Consider the following 18,239-nt stretch of genomic DNA (forward strand, 5'->3'; position numbering starts at 1 on the left):
ACATAGAAATATGCACCTATTATGTAAAAATTATTCTTTTCAATAATAACTGAAATTGTACATGCACTGGCTTATTGATCATTTGAGAGGCTAATGTTTCAATTGAATATTCATTTATTCAGCTTACCAACTCTCTCTTGGTTTACTTAAATTCCAAAAAAAGAAAGAACAAAGATTAATTTACAAACAACCAATTGTCAAGACTCAAGATAGATTATAATTGAAATCACTTCCATCTTTCATTATCATAGTGTTTGATTTATAACTGTTGAGTTAGATTACCTACATCACTAATTTAATGCCAATGAGCAAACAAGAATCATCAAAATCTAAACAAAATAAGTTCAGGAATGTCTGAAGAGATCAGCTTGACTCCTTTCTTATTACTAATCTTAGTTGCTGCAATATATCTAGGGGTTCATGAGCTAGTTGATCGACGTTACCACTGGTTTTCATCTTCAAACCTTGTGCTAATAATTCTACTTTGCGTACTTGCTTCTCCTGATTTGTTTTATCTACTTGCTTACAATGGAGTTCTAATTTGTGGCGCTATTTGTTTATATTTCTTTATCGCTGCTGAGCTCACCTGATCGTTTCGAATCTGTATTAAAATTAATTTGTGTTAATATGTTCTTAGTTATGGCTTTTGGAGTTTTGGTCTCGCCAATCCTGCTTTAAGAATTGTGTATCATATCTTATCCTTCAAAAAAAAAAACCGTATAAAATGAAAGCAGCATAACAAAGTGTTTGTAAGAAACATGATCAATCATCAATATAAGAAGGTGTTATACTTATATGAAGTTATTATTGCAACACTGTATAAAGTCATAAATCATTTGATTATCTTATATTTTTCATTTATCATGCTAAAGAAATTTGCTCTATACTTCCCCATGGTACACCATTGTTATTTTCTTTTTTTCAAGTTGTAGAATGAACTAAGGTCATACCCAATGGGTGTTTTCACACCATTTTCTGGTACGTGTTCTCGAAAAAACCGATGCCAACAATGTTTTCTCCTACGGGAAGTGTTTTCTTATGAGAAAATATGAGAAAGAGGTGGGATGGGACATCTTGATGTTTCAGCCAATGATAAAAAAAAGAGAGGATTTTTCTTACGTAATATAATAAATTATTTGAGAAAAAAAAGTAAGAAAGAGGTAGAATATATAGTTAGTAATCGCATTTTGTAAAATATGAAATGAGAAAAAGATGATATGGTGTTCATGTGATAGAGAGAAAAAAAAAAGATGAGATAAAAGATGAGAGTTACGTAAATGTTTCATCATATGATGATCACAATCAAAATCAGACCTAGGATGCGAGATATTGATAAGTCCAAATCCAAGTTCATTAGAATGTGTTGTCTCACCGTCAGACAGCGTTGCATGTTGTTAGAATGATAGGAAAAATTTTCTAAAAGACTAAGGAGTTCTTCGGCATTTTTTTTAAAGGCAGACCCAATTTGATAGCTTGACCAAATTTCAGATCAACATTTTAGACCCAACATGTTTGAATTAGGGAGAAATTGTTTTCTTTCATCGATTTAAGGAATTTCATTTTTTAATTTGTTAACAAATATAAAATTTTGTTAATTTATTGAGTAGGTAAACGATCATGACCAAGGACAGAAAATAGTTTCTTCACGAGTTTATTGTCCAGAAGTTACATAATCATTAAGCAATTATCATGTCACAACAATTTTAAAAGTTTTTGAGTATCAAAAAAGGAATAGAAGTTACATAATCATTAAGCAATTATCATGTCACAACAATTTTAAAAGTTTTTGAGTATCAAAAAAGGAATAGGAGTTTGAGATCGTTATGAACGTTTTGTATTTTATTTTTTCATATCCAGGTAGAATACCAATTTACAAACTCAAGTTGATGTCCCGGAAAGCTTTACAGTTCTTTTAACTCATACTTATCTAAATTTTAGACTTGTTATATGTTAGAAGCATATATTTTAATTGAACTTAATTAGCAAGATCTCTGCACAATGTTGTGATGGTGGCGTCGGTGGTGACAACAATTGGTAGTGATGGTAGCGACCGATAGTAATATCGGCGACTGTTGGTACTAGTGACGACATCGAGTTATGGATGTAATTGATGTAAAGAGGTTTAATGGAGATATTTTTAAAGATAAATAGTTGATGGCCAGTGTAATTTATTCATTAATTAAGAACAATTTCGACAATTTACATATTCCAAAATGAGTAAAATTCAATAAGGGATATAGTTTTTAATAATAAAAACTTTACATCTTTATTTTGTGTTACTTAATCAGTTAATCTATATACTTACTCCTATATAAAAGAGGAATCATTTTCTCAAATATCAAATTACAACTTCAAACTACCAAAAATACTCTCTTCTTTATTCATTAATTTAAACATCCTCACCTATCTAATATACCTATCATACACTTAATGAAATGATTTACAACATAAACTCTTCAATCCCTAAAATAACTACACTAACTCATTTAACATCAATTACTTTTATATTGATCACCATTGTCGCCCCTACCTCCCGTCACAGCAGCACATGTCGCCACCGCCACCCCCACGCTGCTATCACCATTGTCGTCGCATTGCGTGGGTATATTAACATATTTTTACAACTTAAATTTAAATAATAATTTCCTTATACATATAGTCATACCTATTAAACTCATCTAACTATCTTCTTTTTTAAAAGGTGTGGATCATTTGCTTGCAACCTGAAGACACGACATTTAATTATGATAAAACCTTTCCTCCTCTGCGGGATTCATACCTGCTTCACTAGGGTCTGAGGGACTTTATTTGTGAAATATCTTGGAATGTTCTTCCCATGTCTCGAATTAGAGACTTACAACATGAAAAGTTGGTGCTCAACGACTGAGATATAAGGGGAAATACAACTCATCTAACTACTAACTTAATTCGTTTTAGATATGTTTTTTATATATGTTTTTGAGATATGAACATTAAATTAAATAAAAAAAATGGTTTATAAAACTAAAATGATTGTGAGATATCAATATAAAATTATACGGACTATTAATATTTCAACATTATGGTTATTTACTCCTGCATTGAGTCCAATTTGATTTGTGATAGTCTCTGAAACCAATTTGAGTCCAAGTTATCACATAAAAGTTTATACTTGTTTTTACATCTCTATTCCCTATCTCTAAGTTGAAAGTCTTACTCTAGCATTTTTGCCATAAAGCACACAAAAACTAATGATTATAAAGCTTTTGTACACATGTATTATCAACTATAATTGCAATATATTGAAAAGTTATTTCTTAAAAGCTGAACCATTATTCATAGTTCGAGAACTATAATACCGTATCTTTAGGCATGCAATTTAAAATAAACAAAACAGTACTATAAAATATTGAAACATTGTCTTAAAAACATCATATTGTATATTTGTATGTATATACAAATAAAAAGGTCTCGACAGTTAGAAAAACAAAATTATATATAAATGAACATGTCCCAATAAAGCTTTGGCTAAGAAGAACTTGCGAGCCTAATCACAACCCATTTGCATGCGCATTACATACCATATATTTGTAATTTACCAAACACCATATTCCATTTATATTCAAGACTACGAATAAAATTAAAAATAATAATTAATAGGCCTAACAACATTATCATTTGGTATTTGAAGTGTTTTACATATACATCTTAAACAATTAAATTTAATAAATACGCTCCTACTTATCACGAGTCCCGAAGTTCAAATTCTGGGTTTTTTTTTTTGGACATGGAGATATATAGTTAGGCTTGGGCCATTACAATAAATATGTCATTTTCTCACACTTATTTTTCTATAATTTTAAAAAATGTCTAAAAAATTTTGTTAATTTAATCACATTTAAAAGTGTGCGTAAATAATTTTATATTTAAAAGTGTGAATAAATTTTAAAAATCACAATATCTACACACTTATACATGTAGAAAAGAAAATTTCACACTTTCAAGTGTGTAAAGTGATATCAATTGTTCACATTGGAGAGTGTGAAAAAATCATGGGTTACAAATTAACTTTCACACTTTTAAGTGTGAAAATACTTGACATTTGTTCACACTTTTAAAATTTATTCACACTTTTAAATGTAATTTTTTTTAATAACACATTTTTATATATGATAAAATTCATAAATTTTTTCACACTTTTTATAATCAAATGTGAACAAATGGATTTTTTTTTTAGTGGCTATGCAATGTTGCCTGCATTCACTTCGTTTTTTGTCTGGGTTATTCCAGATAGCTGGACTTTTATTTGCTGGCCATTTTTTAAAAAGATGTCTTGTGATCAATATGAGTTTTTCATATATAACCAGTTTAATTTTTTTCTCCTTCAAACATTGTTTTTTTGATAATAACGTTTTTTCTAAAATTATTGAAACAAATATATCATTTCCTTCTATATCTAAAAAAATATGCACCATTTAGTTAAAAAAAATTGTGACCATTAAATTGAATAATTTCTCCAAAATTAATAATAAACATTATTTTTTTTAGGATAAATGCGTCGAAATGTAGATAACTAAGATCGAAAAATTATAGCGTGCATAAACTTTCAGAACCTCTATTGTATGCATGAACTTTGTAAAAATGTTCATGTTATGGAACTAACTATGACTAACCAATGAATAATTTGCACGTGTCAGTTCATATGAGGTGATACATATATCATTTTACATAATTTGAACTTTTTTACTAAGTTCGTGCATACAATAAAGGTTTCTAATAATTCATGTACACTATAACTTTTCAGTCATAGTTACATACATTTCTGTGCACTTATTCTATTTTTTTTAACATAATGATAATCTTTTTTGGCTTGTATTTAAACTTAAGTTAAATCACTGTCCTACGTAATACATAAATAATCATAAAACATATAATAAAATGTTGTTGTATAATGTCATAAAGTTTTACACGCTAACAATTACAATATCATCATTTTTACTAAGACAACGCTGAATACTCTGTATGTGACGCCCTAATAGCTAAGATTACACACCAATTGGACCAACCCATATGGACAAAGACCCTAGCCCAATCTTTTGACCTTTATTATCTAATAAAAACAATATCGAATACTATGTTTTACATATTATGGCACTTAAAACTTCAAATAAGATAGGGTGTAGACGTACTTCTAATTATAGCTCAGTAGTTGAGTACCAACTTTACATGCCGGAGGTCTCGAGTTCGAAACATGAGAAGGAAATTTGAAGGAATTTCACAATAAAGTGCTCTAGTAAAGCAGATTTGAGTTATGCAGATGGAGCATGATTTTATCCCAATTAAATGTCGCCTTTTCGAGCGGTTTAGTTGGGAGTTTCTCCTCCTACTAGATATTGAGGGTGAGGGGGCTCTCTAGCGCGAATCCGGTTAAGACAACGTAAGTTACATCTCCTATTACGAGCAGATATATCTACACCTTTAAAAGAAGAAGAAGAAGAAGAAGAAGAAGAAGGGTGTAGACAATTTTACCTTAAAAGGGAATAAGGTTGCTTCTATAAAAGACCTCACTTTTAATTAAGGAATAAGAATGAAACTTTTAACTCTCGGACAATTCTTTCTAAACTTGTTGAGTAATAAGTTTGTTTTCTTAACCATTCATAAATAACTAAAAGCTTTTAATTCCAGAAAAAAAGAAGGAAAACGTTTGAAAATGTTTCTAAAGATTTTACCTTTTACATAAGACAAATATTTTGAAATTGGTTTTAGAAAATATTTATACTCTATACAAGTATATTATAAAAAGAATAACTCCATACTGAAAGTTATATAGAGGAAAATGTGTAAAGCCCTTAATGAATATATTAAGTCCTTTATCTTTTAAAATATCTTCATTAACCATTTACGTCAGTTATTTTCACATCAATTATCTAAACAACTCGACACCGCCTTTACACCAACAACCGTCCCCACCACCACAATGTCGTCGCCACGAACACCGCCGCATTGCGCAGGTACCGTGCTAGTATATATTTACCAATTTAGGATGTTTAGAGTTTTAGGTCTAAAAAACTGGTCAAAGAAATCTTATTTTGTCAAACGCAAATATTATGTAGCTTTTCTAATATTTTTTTTAGGTACAAATTAAAAATGGAAATGGAACTAACCTGATTCGTTAATCATTCAATATATCTATAGTTTAGTGGGTTTGGCCACAAAGCAAAAGTGAGTATAGTAGGCTTGTTTGAAACGTAGAAAAGTTAAATTTGAAAATTTTGTTGTGTTTATGAGCTGTAAAAGTCTAGCTAACTTGTAGTTTTTGTACTTAATATTCAACGTATAAGAGAAATTGTAATAAAACAATTAAGTTGTTAAGAATGTATATTTGACTTTTTGACTTAATAAAGGGAATATATATTATATCACCACCAAGATAATTTAGTGGTCGAAGGTGTCGTTCTTTATCACAACAGGTCTATAGTTTCAAGTTTGAAAAAATATTATCTTTAATTTAGTTTTTTCAAATGCATTATACAACAACTGTTGGTATGTTAAGTAATTAATTAGTTGACATTCGTATATTTTGTTTAACACAAGTAGTTTACATACATGCATACATTGAGTAATTATTGGAAGCATATATACACAGATATAAACATTAATTAACAACTTGTTAGAACGAAGTTACACAGAAAAACAGCTAATAATTCGTATAATCTTAATTAAGTACTTGTTGAGCAGTACGAACTCTCTCAAAGTTGAGTGGATACATACTAACATTGTTATAATAATTATAAATTACGAGCATGGTACCCGCGCAATGCGGCGGCGTTAGCGGGGATGGCGGTTTTGTGTTGTCGGTGATGGTATTATTGGTGGTGGTGGCGGTGTCAAATGGTTTAGGATTGTAGGTTGATGTAAAGGTGATAGTGAAAATATTGTAAATATAAGAGTTGAAATGTAAATTAATTCATTAAAAACATATAATGTCGAAGGGCACTTTCGGTATTTTAAAGGCAGAACTTTCTAAAAATAAAAATAGGTTTTTGCTTTATAAAATAGTAAAGATAATTAACCCTTAATTGACTCCTTGATGGTCACAATTCAAAAGGTAAGGCCTAACTCTTTAACAACGTAATGTCATATTGTCGTTCATCACTAAATACATTGGATTAATTAACAGAGAAACATTTATTAATTTTTGGTAATATAATGTTAACAAATACTTCTATTAGCAACCATGACATTGTAGAAGTATATATAGGACTACTAAATTTAAAAAATATATGTATTTGCAATGAAATTATGAAAGGGTATTTATAACTCATGTTTTAAAACAAGAATATACAATAAAAACGACATCCAACCTTATTATACATGAGATATTAAATGTATATATATATAACACGTAGATAATTTCTATCTTTATCCGATACAATAAATCTGACAAAAACCTTCACATACTATCTAAAATTAAATAAAATGAAGTTAAAATGTTTATATTCAAGTTATCAATCAATTATTAAAAGTTATATATAACCTTAAATACTATATAACTTTAACATGTTAGATATATAATTTAATATGTTAGATAAACCTTTGCTTAAATAAATAGATATATCTTTGAGAAATCTTAACAACAAACGATTAGAGAGAAACTATGTTAAAATTTCAAATCAAAATGACTGTCAAATAAGATTTATTTAAAAGAATGATAAATTGATCATTAAAATCAAGTACCCAAATTTCCTAAAGAAACAATAGAAAACTATAGTATTATTCTCACCAAAGTTTTTACTATGTAATAAAATTTTTCTGGTTTTAAAAAAATAATAAGGTAATAAAGTATGCTCACATAACCATGAAATATATAATAATATTCTAAGTGTATTAAATGAAAAATCGATAATTGGCATATAGCTTAAAAGAAGGAAAGATTATTCAGTCAACTAGTCACATGAAGCACACATTTTTGTCCCACTAAAAATAGGTAATTTCATACAACAAAAACAGAATCTTTCACTAATATTTAAACAATCCCATTTGCATTTCCATCATTTAAAATTGACCTTTTTTAAAAAGCTCACAATCAACAATGTACAAGTCACATGGCATATTTTTACATGTCAATATAAAACATTAAAACACAGTAATTAAGGCCAATATAAAAAAGTTTCTTGTATATAAGACAACTAATGAAATAGGCAAGCCAAATAAAGAAAAAAGTGAGTTAGAAATGGGAAAAGGAGAGTTGTGTACAAGTTATGGAAATGGTTTTTGTGTGAAGTTGGGAAATTCGTGGGAAAACTTTGAGAGAAACCTAAATGATTCAATTTCAAATAGCAAAATTGGCAAATATTTCAAGTTACAAGATAGAAAAACGTATTTCACTAAGGAGCTTCGGGCCGCTACGGCAACGTTCCTCACAATGGCTTACATTATCACTGTCAACGCCACAATCTTGGCGGATTCTGGCGGGACGTGTTCCATATCCGATTGCACGCCACCATCATCTAACCAGACGATGGTGGCTGTTTCACCGGATTGCATGTTAAAGCCTAATGTAGGCTATGAAAGTTGCCTTTCAAAGATTAAAAACGACCTTATTGTTGCCACCGCCTTGTCTTCGATGATTGGTTCATTAGCTATGGGCATTTTTGCCAATTTGCCTTTCGGGTTGGCTCCAGGTATGGGAGCCAACGCCTACTTGGCTTACAACTTAGTGGGGTTTCATGGGTCTGGGCCCATTTCTTACAAAACTGCTATGGCCATTGTATTGGTTGAGTCTTGTATATTTCTATTCATTGCCACTTTTGGGCTCCGTGCCAAGCTAGCCCGGCTCATACCTCGTTCTGTCCGGCTAGCTTGTGCGGCTGGTATCGGTCTCTTCATAGCATTTGTGGGTTTACAGACTAATCAAGGTGTTGGTCTTGTAGGTCCTGACCCAGACACCTTAGTAACTCTAGCAGCATGCACTCATAAAAACAGCATAACTGGAGAATGTGCCGACGGAATCATGAGAAGCCCAACGTTCTGGTTGGGCTTAGTCGGGTTCTTAATCACCTGTTATGGCTTAATGAAGAATATTAAAGGAAGTATGATTTATGGTATCTTATTTGTAACCTTAATATCATGGATTAGGCACACATCCGTTACTATTTTCCCTGATACTCCTTTAGGTGACACAAAATACCATTACTTCCAAAAAGTGGTAGATTTTCACAAAATCGACTCAACCTTAGGCGCGATAAGCTTCACAAATTTTAACCGAAGTCAAGTATGGGTCGCGTTATTCACGTTACTATACGTAGACATACTAGCCACAACGGGCACATTATATACAATGGCGGAACTAGGGGGTTTTACAAATGAACAAGGCGGTTTCCAAGGGGAATATGTAGCATATATGGTTGATGCAGGGGCCTCGATTGTTGGGTCAACGCTCGGGGTCTCTCCAATCGCCACCTTCATAGAATCTTCAGCTGGGATTCGTGAAGGTGGACGAACAGGATTAACTGCCATCATTGTTGGGTTTTATTTCTTTTTGTCAATATTTTTCATACCATTGTTTAGTAGTGTGCCACCATGGGCCATTGGTCCATCTTTAGTGATGGTTGGGGCTTTGATGATGAAGGTTATCAAAGATATCGATTGGAACGATATCAAAGAAAGCGTGCCTGCTTTCGTGACCATTTTACTCATGCCTTTGACATACTCGATTTCAAATGGGATTATAGGAGGGATTGGTATGTATATTGCTCTAAATTTGTATGATTATGGAGTCTGGTGGTTCAAATGGTTGATCAAGATGAAGAAGATGGTGTCAAAAGAGCAAAATCAAGTATCCGCTACTATTGCAGCTGATCGGATCATTGTTGAGGTGCTGTAAATATTTTTAGCAGCAAAACTCAATTTTTTTTTTCACAGTTCTTGTTTTAGTTGAGCTATGCCTAGCCATTTAGCCAAAATGACAAAAGATGCACGAGCGACCAGTAGAATGGTTTTCAATGGCCGTCCGGGCATCTTTTGATGAAATAGTTTAGGCTGTTTTTCCTTAGTTCATGTTTTAGTGTGTTTGTTCCTGTATTAGCTTCGAATTCTAATACTAGATGTTTTGAACTTGTCGCTTTTAGCAAGTTTTTTTTCTACTGTATTTCAAAAGTTACTTTTTTCATACATTCACCATAAAACAAGATGTAATCACAAACACCCACATTACAAACTAATAAACTATCGTCTAGTCGCATAGATTTCACACAGGAGATGTAGATTGGGCTGGGTTGAAGCCCAATAAAAGTTAGTAAACTTGAAGACTCCGAAAATTACTGGAGTAATTTTTCTTTCCACCTGATTATTAGTTAGTTTAGTTAATCTAAAAAACAAGATATAGGCAAACGTAGGTGTGTTCAATTAATTAAAAATGTACTAATAAAAACCAATATACAAACAGAACACTATATATGCACCCTTTTTCCTCATCAAAACAATATCTAAACCTATTTTGACCCTCTTCTCCATCAGGTATACATATTTGTTTCATATTATTATAATACATATACATATATATCGGAGTATATTATATAGCAATAGCCAATAATATACCTTTTACTTTAGTGTACTTCTGGTTTTGATAATAACGAGTTTATATGAGTGTTTACGTTTTTTCTTAGTAATATGCTATGTTGATCAGGTGAAGAAGTTGTACATATATGGGTAAGGTTACTAAAGGACTTGGTGCATTACTTTGTTTGCCTCACGAAATTGTTCTCGAAATTTTAAGTAGAACGAATTTGAAAACACTAGGCATTTGCAAACGTGTTTCCAAACGTTTTTATGAAATCGTGAGTCAAGTCGACACCATTTACTTTAATGCTCCTTCTCGTTGGAAGACCAATAAACGCATAATCCGTGAGCATGTATATATGTTTGCTATATCAAAACGTCGTGATCACCAGAGCAGCTATGGTGCTTGGTCTGCTATGAGGTTTTATAATTTGGTTTATGGGTTGATTGACTATATGAAAAAGTTTACAAGAATCAGGTTTTTGTATATCGAACTTCCCGTGTCATGTTTCAATGGTTTACCTAAATTTCTAAAGTGGAAAGGTTTTATAGCTAGTAATAATAGAATCGTCTCATTTGTGTTTCTGTCATCCACTTCAATAATACGTAACACAAAGGGATCATATTACATTACCGGAAATGGAAAAGAAGAAAAACCATATTTGACAAGGAGGAAGAATAATTGGTGTGATATCGACATTGGATGGAAATGTTTGGAGGATACGTTTGTAAGGTATATGATGTTGTTCGGTTTGGCTCGTGACTGTCCCTTTTTGGAAAAGATTTCCATTACAGATAGATGTAAAAGAGGAAGGATCTCTCTTAGTGGTGCAAAACTTTCCGAGGTTAGAAAGTCGTCTACCCCACCTCCTAAAGTAGACGATTTTCGTCATAAGGTTAGCAGGTGTTACATCCCCTTGTTGGATTTGCCTGTTTCAGGGTTTGTTATGAAAGGAGTAGAACTAATTTTATATGAAAATGATCATCTCCCATATGGATATAATTATGATCGTTATATTCATATTGATGACGATGATTTTGATGGCAAAGAGACGGCTGCCTATAGTGAAGCTGTGAGGGAGATGTTTAAGAAGCATGCATAAAGATTGGATAAGAACGTCTTTGGTAAAGTAAGATGCTGTTTTTTTTAACGGCCAACTAATATGATGCTGAGTACTTTGTACGCAACACCCCAATGAACTACATAATTAGAATGATTTCCTATGGCCGAGCGACCATTAGAATGGTTTCCTATGGCCGGTCGGGCATCTTTTGATGAAATAGTTTAGGTTGTTTTTCCTTGGTTCATGTTTTAGGGTGTTTGTTCTTGTCTTAGCTTCGAAATCCAATAGTAGATGTTTTAAACCACTTAGTTTTATCAATTCCAAAAGTTACGTTGTTTTGAAATTTACAACTGTCGTTATGGGCAAATTGTGTTTGGTAACATTGTATTCCATATTTTTAATTGCAAATTAACAATAACCATAGTATAAACTATCGACTAGTTGCATAGATTCTTACTGACAGCCAACTCCGTTTCCACGCTTTGCTTGTTCAAGGTGCTTGTTTTCACACAGGAGACGCTTGGTGGCAATGTTAGGTGCCAGATTTCTTGTATTCGGACTTCACGGTAGGTTCAGCAGAGCAAGCGTCCCACTTAGTTTTGAAAAAATGCAGATCCTATTTAAATGACATGATTTTCGGTGTCATTTTGTAACAAACAATGCTAGTTTTCATAGGGCAAAGTGCATATCACGACGACTTGTAGCAAACTAGCAGAGTTAAGTGGTTTCTCTGTATAACAAATTTGAAATATGTGGTAAAATCAAAATTGGTTTATGTATATATATATATATTGGCAAACAGGTCATTTAGAAGTTAGAAGGTTTGGTTGCGTTTTTATAACCTTTATCCTGGAAAACCAACGTTACGCTATTGCCCAAGAGTCGAACTAAACTGGGTCGAACTCGCACACGTTAGGTTCAGCTTGAGATTGACTTGTAAGTTTAACAAGCATTAGTTTTCCAACCTTAAGTTTAGCTTCAGAAGAAATTCTTTCAATTTTTATAGAGACTAAGCTCGGCCCAGAGCATCTTTGAGAATGAAAGAAAAAATTCGAGCCCGAATGTTAAAATACCAATTTAATTGTTTTAACTTAGAATGTTGTGTTGTAGGAATCATTAGGACTATTGGTGCAAGCTCTTGAACTAGGAAGGACTGAAGATGGACAAACACATGAAGATTCAAGTTAAAGCAGCCTTTGGATATAATTGAAGATGAAGGACCTATCATGTAACTATCATTTGTTCTCGTGTATAAATAGAAAAAAATCGGAATTGTTCCCTGATATGTCGTATTTTATACCCATTTCCCACGGTTTATATAGTTAGTTAGCATGTTTAATGAGTCGTTTTCGTATACAATTGGTGCGTTTATGGTATTTGTTAGTGTTTCAGGTTAATAGCAGATACTTGAGCGTATTTCTGAAGAAAACGACATTCCTGAAGTGAAATAAGTGCTTACGGATGATTACCGGGTCGTTTGGATGAAGTTTGGTGAAAGTCAACAAAAGTCAAACCTGGAGTCAAGTAAGCTGCACAGCAACTGTAAAACAAAAGGCTTAAGCTGCGCAGCAGCTTATCCAGTGGTGTCCCAGACGAAGTCAATAAAAGTCAAAAAGTCAACAGCAGTCAATGAGGGGCTGCCACGCAGCTTAAGGACGAATCTGCATAAAATTTTTGGAAACATATAAATAGCTTGTTTTTCATTCCAAAACCCTATCATATACTTTCCAGCCATTTTGAAGACCTTTTGAGAAGACTTTTGATCAGATTTATCATCCTTGAAGATCAATATTACGATTGGATTATTCTCGTTATTTCCGTTCAATTCTCTGTATTCGGTAACGATGAATTCTTTCTATTTGATTTGTTATTCGTATTTTAATATGAGTGGCTAATCGCCTTTTCATCCATCTTGATGGAGTGAGACATTGTGTAGGGATTGCACAATATTTATTAATTCAAGTGATTTGATTTAACATTTTGTCGTGAACTTAATCTATTAATTCTTTGTTGTTCAATTATTGATTGCGGATAATTTGTGCTCATTGCTTAGTGACGACTAGGATTTGGGTATAAGTTATTTTGATTGCTTAGTTAGAAGCAATTGGTTCTATGACGGGTACGGTAGAGGGTAATCGATATTTGATAAGAATTAACGGGTTGACGGTTGGGTACAATCGATAGGCAAAAATTGTTATCTGAAATGACCAAAACAATTGTTTAACTTGAAACTAGTTTGTGCAAGAGAGTAGAATAAGTTGTTAACTTGACGGGTACGGGGTTGACGATTAATTTGAGTCTCGATCATTTAATCACTAAATTGAATTTGAACTTCATCAAATGTGCAATCCTAACATTCTGTTGAGCGAAATCAAGATGGGTGACTTTTAAATTATTGTTTTCAACAACAAACTTCTCTTTCGATTAATCCTCCGGGATTACTAACAAATTTTACTAACTACTTGCAACGTGGCAACTCGGCCACAAAACCCCCATTTTTACTTGAATCATTTAGCGTTTTACAAATGCTTGTTTAAGTCCTTGCGAACGATCTCGGCTTACTAGTTTTAACTATACTGCATGCAATCAGGTACACTGCCTGTGAGTGTGTAGTAATCAGTATTTTCGGTAAATCGTGTTTATAAATTTAAAGCTAGATTTCGCACATCATTCCCTCACCTTGTTGAAGCAGTTTTTCTTACCGTTGATAAAACCCTAATTTATTTTCGATGTAATCTCTATGTTCTTGTCTTGTTTCTGTATCTAAACCTCGATTCAATCTATGACTAGCTCGTTCTCTATGTGTTGCTTTGATGAGTGTCTATATTACATGTATATCTATAGTTTTCTACACCGAAGCAAAATGAAAAAGGGGGTGGCAAAAGTCATAATTGCCCTCACGAGTTATCCACGTGCGAGGGCTAAAGGATTAAAGCAAACGGATGTTTACATAAAGGACTGTATGTGGCCCTTTTCCTCTCCAAAAGGACTGGCAGTGTCATTTCAGATAGTTAAGGATGAAACTTGATCATTAGGGTAAGCCAAAATGATGAGTTGGGTCGTTTACTCTTGTTCTTATTTTAAGGGTGTTCTTGTTTAAACACTATATACACAAAGGGAAAAGTGAATGTGGTGTTTTCATCCAACTTGGGTGAAAAACCCCTCACAAATTATTTTCCATGAATTTTATGGAATAAAAAAACAAAATGTAAAGGGTTTTTCACCAAAGTTGGATGTGAGACAACCCCACATTCACTTCCTCAATATACAAAATATACCATCGTGCATATACTCGAATTATTATTAGGAAAATGATTAATCCTCTTAGTAGAATAACCTAAAAATCGTCCTAACTATTAGATGAAGACATGTGGCAAAATCAAGGGTCAAAATTAGGAAAGAGAATTTGGATACCACATGTTACCTTCTTATAGTTGTAGATTTATCGTTTTCCTTGTTATTATTATATTTTTATATATGGAAAATGATCAATCCTCATAAAAAATAACCTTAAAATCCTTCTAAAACTATTAAAAGGTGACATGTGTTATCCACTCATTTTCTTTTCTAATTTTGCCTATGATTTTTCCTCATATCATCATCTCATAATTAGAAGGATTCTTAGATTATTTAGTTAGAAAGACTAATTATTATTTTTATATATATACTCCGTAAAAACTTGCATTTAGTTACTTTCGTGCATTATTATTGCTATAGAGGGATTGCTACAAAACAAGTTGAGTTGAATCAGTGGTTAAAGCCATTATCTCTAAAGATAAAGGTCAAGTGTTTGATTTTCATGTCCAACAAAACTGGAGGTCTTTTTCTACCGGTAGAACATATTGGGACCCAAACTCAAATCAAATTGAAGACTTACAAAAGAAGACTCGGGGGTTAAGTCTGATATTAACCGCCTAATCTATTCATTCGTCTTTAAATTAGACTAATAAAATTTTAATAAAAATAAACCTTAAACCGAATATCAGCAACAAGAAGAAGGAGAAGAGAATCAAAGGTACAAATCCTTCTTTTATGATCTATGTCCATTTTTCAGCATAATTGGTATGAATCCTTATTTATATTTTTCTTTAATTATCTTTTCTATAGGGGGCGTTTCAATTCGACATGTAAATTATTTACAATTTCAATGATCTCTGTCTCCGAACAACACTATATATGTTGTGTAATTAGGGCATGTATCGTTAAATACGGATGTATTGGGCAAGTTTTTTTTTTTTATATTTTATTTCCTTCTCTCACACCATTTAATATATAATATTTAGGGTCCCAGATTAATGATGTGAGAAGAAAATTTGTATTAGGTTAGTATTGAAAGGGGATTTTGTTGATGCGACGCTGAGTAGGGTTAATATCGTCTTGTATTTATGTGGCCATTTTGAGAGCTTTTAAGTTTCGTTTATCTCGCATTAAGTTTTGTAGTTAAGCTTTTTTTTTTTTTTTTTTTTTTCAGCAGCAGCATAGTTAATTAGTAATTCCACGATGAGCAACGATATCACCCTTCCATCGGTTTTAATAGAAAAGATGCTATGGAATCTACCGACTGAAGAGATAGTACGGACGAGTGTTCTCTCTAAGGAATGGAGGTATTTTTGGACCAAAATTCCGAAAGTTGTGTTTAGGGAGGATCTATTTGATGATGATTCAACCGATGAAAATCTGGAGGAACAACCATGGAAAAGGAGAAAGAAGAGTAGGAGATGTAAACTTTTCAATGCTATGTACAATTTTTTGTTACTACACCAAGGGCCGATACTCGACTTCACCCTTTCCATGAGGGTCACGGAACCATGTGACACAAGTATTTACTGTGTTGAAATTGATCAAATTTTACTTCATTTGTCGCTTAAGAATACTGTCAAGAAACTTCACTTGACTTCTACGTGTGACCTGCCCTTATCGATTTTCTCCTTTCATCAGTTAACAGACCTACATCTCTTTGGTTGTAGCTTTAAGAAATCACCAACAACTTTCAATGGATATGGTAGCCTTACAACCTTATACTTAAAGTATGTAGACATCTATAGAAAAACACTTGTGCATATCTTATCCCATAATCCGCTACTTAAAAGCTTCACGTTGGTGAGTAATTAGTAAGTTGTTCCTAATAATCCTCATTGGTTTTCACTATATATCTCAATCCTCTGACTTGTTGCAGCTCACGGGTTGTGATGGTGATATTCATATCACTAATAATGAAGACGAATTCGAAGATGCCACTATCATTGACCTGTTTAAGTACTTGCCTGTGATTGAACATTTTGCGTTTTGTGTTTCGGACATTCGGGTAAATTTATGACCCACATGAAATTCTATGGATTCAACTTGGCAATTTTTTCGATAATATATTTGTTTGGCCTGTGGTTACAGTGTTTTGGTGGAGGGGCACTCCCACAAGCGCTTGCAGCTCCATTAGTCCACCTCAAATCCTTGTGTCTAGAAAGAATGTGTTTCCTGGAGCAAGATTGGTTGTGTTTCCTTGTACTTATGATTAGGAGCTCCCCGAACTTGGAGAAACTTAAGTTAGAGGTACACAACATGAATCTACTCTGGTTAAATTCATATATCGTCTCCTTATAGGTATCATATACCCATTCTAATGATTAAAAGTCTCTTACTACCAATTTACTTAGAAATCTATTAATACCAGTTCTGTATATGCTACAGGGAGTTCCCATTTGACTCTCATATATAATGTATTCTCCTTTTTAATACCAATTGTAATCGAATAAAATAAGTTCACCTTATGTTCCCTGTGTCTAAATTACATCATCTTATCTCTGAGATCTGGTTTTTATAAGGTATATCCAGTTACCAGTGATGGCATAGAATGGGTGTAAAAACTTAAATGTATTTTGTTTATTTAGTATATATGAGAGGTGAAATGACCTTTAGGCTGTAAAATCTGTTTTTTTACATTTTTTATAAACGAACAATTGGCAGATATGATCCTTTTAGTGTTTACATTGGGTATGTATGATAGTTGAATTGTTTGGTTGAAATCTTATTCTTGTACTTATGCCAAAATCGACTGACCCAAAAATACATCGATAGATGTCATGCGAAGATACAGGTCACTGGAATTACTTTGCTGAAGATGACTTCTACCCTGTGACAATGCAAGATTATTCTGATATTCGCTTGGAACATCTGATTGAATTGGAGATGGAAAGTTTTGGCAGCAATAAACTTAACTTGGACTTTGTGAAGCTTATATTGGCCAAATCACCTGTTCTCAAGACTGTCAGATTAATGGTTTACAGTAAAGATGAAGAGTTAAAGATACTAAGGAGTCTCGTATCTTCCCCACGTGCATCACCAATGGTTGAAATCGTTGGCGTTTCTGAAGGTGGTAAAGAATGCAATTGAACTGCATGCTGAATTGTGTAAAGATGCTTTAGCTCGAATGATTTTACATCACTCAGCTTGGTAAGTGGAAACTTTTGACACTTTCAGAAAGTAATCTGCACATGTTGAGTTGCTACTAGTCTTTCTTTGATTTCATCCATTTAGATCTTTTGTTTCTTTCTTATTTACGTTGCTGGCTTCTACCCAAATCCCGCTGTTGAAACGTTTGGGATGTTAAATATTTAAAGTAGAATTTATATGACTTCTTTA

At 32.7% G+C, this 18,239-nt stretch overlaps 2 protein-coding genes across 3 annotated transcripts; both read left to right on the forward strand.

Annotated features, from left to right (window-relative positions):
- Positions 1–8,212: 8,212 nt before the first annotated feature.
- LOC122608796 (adenine/guanine permease AZG2) lies at positions 8,213–9,865 on the forward strand. Its single transcript, XM_043781879.1, has one exon. The coding sequence runs from the start codon at positions 8,213–8,215 to the stop codon at positions 9,863–9,865; it is 1,653 nt and encodes a 550-aa protein (XP_043637814.1).
- Positions 9,866–15,481: 5,616 nt separating this feature from the next.
- Positions 15,482–18,239, forward strand: LOC122607770 (F-box/FBD/LRR-repeat protein At1g13570-like). Of its 2 annotated transcripts, none has more exons than XM_043780807.1 (5): positions 15,482–15,618; positions 16,075–16,703; positions 16,780–16,908; positions 16,992–17,150; positions 17,676–18,239. In XM_043780807.1, the coding sequence occupies exons 2-5, from the start codon at positions 16,104–16,106 to the stop codon at positions 17,988–17,990; spliced, it is 1,203 nt and encodes a 400-aa protein (XP_043636742.1). In that variant the 5' UTR covers positions 15,482–15,618; positions 16,075–16,103; the 3' UTR covers positions 17,991–18,239. The 2 variants fall into 2 exon arrangements, with proteins under 2 accessions (XP_043636742.1, XP_043636743.1); XM_043780808.1 differs by having other exon boundaries at positions 16,078–16,703.

The sequence above is a fragment of the Erigeron canadensis genome, chromosome 7 (assembly GCF_010389155.1).
Source record: "Erigeron canadensis isolate Cc75 chromosome 7, C_canadensis_v1, whole genome shotgun sequence".
Classification (NCBI taxonomy): domain Eukaryota; kingdom Viridiplantae; phylum Streptophyta; class Magnoliopsida; order Asterales; family Asteraceae; genus Erigeron; species Erigeron canadensis.